At 38.1% G+C, this 5,473-nt stretch overlaps 1 protein-coding gene across 1 annotated transcript; it reads left to right on the top strand.

Moving 5' to 3' along the window:
• Positions 1–1,760: 1,760 nt before the first annotated feature.
• LOC110443470 (ATP-dependent DNA helicase PIF1-like) lies at positions 1,761–4,125 on the top strand. The gene is made up of 2 exons (XM_021487696.1): positions 1,761–1,910; positions 2,773–4,125. The coding sequence occupies exons 1-2, from the start codon at positions 1,761–1,763 to the stop codon at positions 4,123–4,125; spliced, it is 1,503 nt and encodes a 500-aa protein (XP_021343371.1).
• Positions 4,126–5,473: the final 1,348 nt, after the last annotated feature.

Here is a 5,473-nt window from a genome sequence, read left to right as displayed (position 1 = left end):
GTCCTAACCGAATGTAATGCGTGTCTTCGACACGATACTAAATTTGATGAACTGTTTATCTCAAAACAAAAAAGGACAACAATTTTTAGTGTGTGTAACGAACTCGCTGAAAAAATGCAAAACACCACGGAACAGACATGCTCCGGGATAAAACATCGCCTGAAAAATGACGCGTACAACGCAGCTGGACACCTCGTTAAACTTATCCAGCCAGCATTTGAAAGTCAATTTGCAACAACCTTATCTGCCGCCTTAACAAAAGTACCAGAACACTACAATTGACCCACAAATTACCACCATCGGAGAAAAGGACCGACAACGAAAAAAAAGTAAAATCCCAAATGTCCAGCGTCAAAGCAAAGTAATGGCGACGACGCAATTTCATTTCGAGCATCTGGCCGGTCCTATGCTCAATACGAGAGGGATAGACTTTCAATGCTTTATGAGGACAAGTCAGATGCTAGAAAGCGTACCATTCTGCAACTTTCTAAGGAAAAGGAAAATAAAATAAAGCCAAAAAACCCAGTTGGTAATGTTGAAAACTTTGTGTTTGAGAAAAGTGACTTTCTGGAGGAAATAAAAACACTCCCCAAAAACGCCACTGTGAACTGGACTGAAATGTAAAATAACAATCCAGCATACTATGACATCATTATATCCCAAGAAAGACTTCAGTCTCTACCGATAGATGGCGAAATTGAAAATGTAACTATCGAATACCATTCAAATACTTTACATACAGAAGATAAAGGTCCAGCCGAAAACCAAACTGATCCTGGTGAAAATACAGATGGAGATACACATTCAAATGTACTAGAGCCAGTTGTAAACATCAATAATGAAGTGGAGCATATTTTAGATGAAGTTGTCAACTACAACTTGAATGACCATAATGCTGGAGGGAAAAAGAAATCATCTATTGTAATTCCATGGCCAACACGTGGTGATATTCCACTGTCAGAGTTTACAACTCAATATTTTTCCAGTCTTGCTTACCCAACTCTCTTTCTATTTGCCACAGGTGATTTTTACATGAATCGGCCAAGGACATGTGAATCACTTGCTGATTGGGCTGATCATTTACTCTGGAATGAAGATGGAAGGTTTGCAAAACATCAGTATTTCAAATTTGTTGTCCACAACATGATTATGAGAAAAAGAGCTATCGAAAGAGGTAATTACATCTTTAAACAACAGTTAGGTGATGGTCAATTTACACTGAGTGAATTTAAAACAACAGATCTAAAATGGTGACAACTCTATCGGCAAAAAAAATCCTATATTTCGGAGCTTCTCTACGTGGAAGCAACCAGTATTGGGCAGAAAGATGTAAAGAACTCCGTTCACTATTCAAATATAAAATCAATCAAGGCAGTGGTCTACCATCATTTTTTACAACCGGAAGTTGTGCAGAATTCCATTTTCCTTCTCTCAGAAGACTTCTTGCTATTTATGTGAACGATACAACAGGAAGGGATGTGTATTTAAAAGATAGGAATGTCCTTTTCAATATTGTGCAGCAAAATTCCCATATTGTAGCACACTACTTTGATTTGAGAACAACTTCCTATTTCCATGATGTCATGGAACCGGTTTTTGTGGTAGATACCTACTGGTACCGCCAGGAGTTTGCAAAATCAAGAGGCATGGTTCATTGGCATGGCTTATGCTGGCGATCAGATAAACAACCACATAGTTTAATTCATGAAGCTTTGCAAACTGGACTATCTGATGATCATTGTGCTATAAAGTTGGCTCAAATGGCTTCTTCAGAATTTGGTATGTCAGCATCTCACCCAGCTGGCAAAGATGATGGTGGGGAACCAAATAAAGCATTATGGGCACCTCCAGAAGGGACAGCACAACCACCTTCAGAAGAAAATAATCCCCTTCAAAAACTTCTCATGGATGTCAGTTACTGAGTACAGATACTTCTCACTAACCGCATCAATCTCCATCGGTGTTCACAGACATATTGTCTTCAAAATGTAAAACATTCAAACACAAAGACCTGTCGTATGGAATTTCCTAAATTAATCAGAAAAACAGCATTGTTTCGGGATAAAAACAAATCTTTGCGTCTTGAAATGACGAGGGATCATCCTGTTCTTGTTCAACACTCGCGATATCACACCAAAGGATGGAGAGCGAATAGAGATATTTTTTTTAATTCTCTCAAAAAGTTCTCCACAAAATCCATCTATAGATGAAATTATTGCTACAGAGAAGTACATTACAGGCTATGCATGCAAAGGAAATCAAGGGACTGGAGCTGTTGCTGATTTATTTAATGACATGGTGAATTGTGCAGAGGATACAACTGGTGCTTCTGCCAAGTCTTTGTATCTCAAACTGCTTATTGGAGCTGTGAAGAGAAATGTGTCAGCGGTAGAGTCATGTTATGAGTTAATTCCCTTCCACTGTATCGTTGTTGTCGCACTTTCCAGTCTGTTAGTTTTTCAGGAGCTAGGCTACTTCAGTGTGATGGTAATTCTTAACCTAAGAACAATGCTTTAGACAGATACATTGCACGAGATCAGGGAAATTGTAGCTCATTTTACGAACACATCTGTAAAACTGACAAGGTTCCAGTAGTTGCAGGCAATTTCGGTCAAGCACCATGGCCATTGGAAGAAAATTATTGCAAGACCACCATCCTTCTTCATTTCCCAAATTGGAGAAAAATTTCAGATATCAAGCGTGAAAATATATCCTGGACTGAAAAATTTAGAGAGTTTCTGGAAACTGAATCCTGTCCAAACTTTGTAAAAGCTGATGTTGAAAGGTCAAAACATCATCAGAGCAGAAACAAAGATGCAGATCATTCGTCCAAATCCAGGTTTGGAAGATCCAGGTACATGTGAAGACTTTCAGTATGATGATGGTGGCCAAGATCATAACTGGAGTGAAGTATCTTTGGAATATCCAGAAAACATGGGGAAAGGCTGGCTTGATAAGTTGAATGAAAATTACCACACACCAGATGATGTGTTGCAAATTCCAGAGGTTGACTTAACCAACATGAATCAGGATCAATTGATGGCATTCAACATAACTATGAAAACACTCAATAGCTTCATAGATGAGGACAAGGATTTCAAACCTTTGCGAATGATTGTATCTGGTACTGTTGGATCTGGAAAGTCCTTTTTAATAAAATGTTTAGTAAAAGCTATTCGCATGTTATTTAATAATAACAAATCAGTGCAGGTGTTATGTCCCACTGGTAACAGTGCCAATTTGATATCTGGCGTTACCCTACACAGCTTCCTGAAAATTCCAACTCGTCAAAGAGGAAAGGAAACGAAGCAACCGGAAGGCACAACTGGTGAAATCCTCCAAAACAACTGCAGACGTGTGCATGTTCTGTTAATAGATGAACGATCACTAATTGGAGCAAATACCCTCGGCTGGATGGAGTTCATGTGTAAATGTGGAATGTATGCTGGATCAAAGTTTGATCAATCATGGGATGGACTTCCTGTTGATATTTTTTTTGGAGATGATGTGCAGCTTCCTCCTGTACTTGATGCACCTGTATACCACTGCAAAAGTCCCATATCTGCTTCAATGCACGGTGTTCTGGTTTGGAATGAATTTGACACGGCAGTACATTTGCAAAACATTGTTCGTCAAGGAAGAGAGGAAGAAGAGTTTCGTGATATTCTTCTAGCTTTGCGGCAACACAATGTTTCTTCTACTCAAGCAAAATGGCTGCAACAATTTCAATGGAACAACTTGAAAGCTGCATATGGAGAAGAACTTTTGTATAGCATGTCCGATGAAGGTTTGTTTGTGTTTCCAACTCATGCTGAAGAGTGGCAGCATAATAAGTCCAAGCTGTTGGAGGCAAACAGGAATTTTCCAATCGCAAAATGTATTGCTGTAAGCACAGGGCCACATTCAAAAGGAGGAGAAAGCTGTAAAGCTGGGGGTCTTTTAGACACTCCGTATCTGTGCAGAAATGCCACAGTAATGCTTTCTGTCAATCTTTGTGTGCCTTATGGGCTATTCAATGGTGCAATGGGCAGGGTCACCGACATCATATATCTGGAAAACAAAAGATACCCGCAGTCTTTACCGGATGTTGTCATGGTTGAATTCCCAAACTACACAGGGCCTTAATTTCTGAAAGATAACAGAAAAGTTATTCCCATTGTGCCAGTTTCAAGACAATTTGATTGCAGATGTTTCTCATGTAAACGGCAACAAATACCACTCAGGTTAGGATGGGCAACAACAATACACAAATGTCAAGGAATGACGATTGGATCATGTGAAGTAAATCGTTACATCGTCATAAATCCAGGAGCTCTCTTTGGTGCACTATCCCGTGCAAAGTCACCTGGAGCAACGGGGTCATACCCAGACTTTGCATGGCATCCCTCAGTCTTTATAAATGAAGACAGGATATGTCACAAAGTAAATACCTCAACAACAAGGGCAAGATCTGATGAAATGCCACGCATTGCCAATATTGCAAAATGCACACAACAGCTGTTTGGATTCCTGCAAAATGATGTCATTTATTACTCAAGCAAAAGAGCTTGAAGAAACAATAACTGAAGAATAGGTATTGAACACTAGAATAACATACAACAGCAAATTACTTCAATTCTAGTTCACTCCCTTTCTTATGGTATCGGTATGAAGACTATCATCATCATTTTTTTAATAACAATTTTGATTAGAGGGATTTTATTTCTGTGTCTGAGATTCTGATACATTTATTTATCTCCTCATTTATAAAATAAATGTTATTAGGCAGACAAATTCTATTTGGACCCTACATTTTCTCTACAGGCATTAAACCATGCGATGTTCTAAATTTATTGTGACATCATTAGTTATTAATAATTTCTCAATAGTGTTAAATATACATACATTTGTCTTACGATATTTATGAAATAGTTGTATTACATGGTAGAACAAGACAGATTTGGGATAAATATATATATATAAATAACACTTTATGCATAGGACATTGGCCTAGAAAGGAGCAGTACACCTGTGTTAATTTTGTGGACATTCTCCTAAAAATATATATGCAGTATATGCTTCAATTTCACATAGATACAAAACTAAATACAAGTAGCACTATTTCCTTTTTAGCACATCTGGCACCAATCAGATTTTACAAAAGAAAAAAAAAGACCTTCACATACTTTCACAGTCCAAGGGTTTAAATATGTACAACAAATCATACGACTTCTAAAGGTTAAGAAGAACTGAAAGACAGTTATTTAATTGGCCTGTTGGTATAAAACAGTCAGACAACAACAAAATTGTTAAAATTCTCTGCAACTTTATCGCCAGAACCACCCTTGATTTTTCGCAAAAGAGAACACTTTACCTTGGTGAAGGAAGTTGCAGTGGAAATTGCAGATTTATATGGAATTCCTGTAAAAGATGTTGAAAAGATAACTAGCCAGACAGCTGCATGGATCTACAGTTTGTAACAGTCGCACGAGGA

Source organism: Mizuhopecten yessoensis, unplaced genomic scaffold, assembly GCF_002113885.1.
Source record: "Mizuhopecten yessoensis strain PY_sf001 unplaced genomic scaffold, ASM211388v2 scaffold716347, whole genome shotgun sequence".
In the NCBI taxonomy this organism is placed as follows: domain Eukaryota; kingdom Metazoa; phylum Mollusca; class Bivalvia; order Pectinida; family Pectinidae; genus Mizuhopecten; species Mizuhopecten yessoensis.
This window is presented reverse-complemented; position numbering and strand designations above follow the sequence as displayed.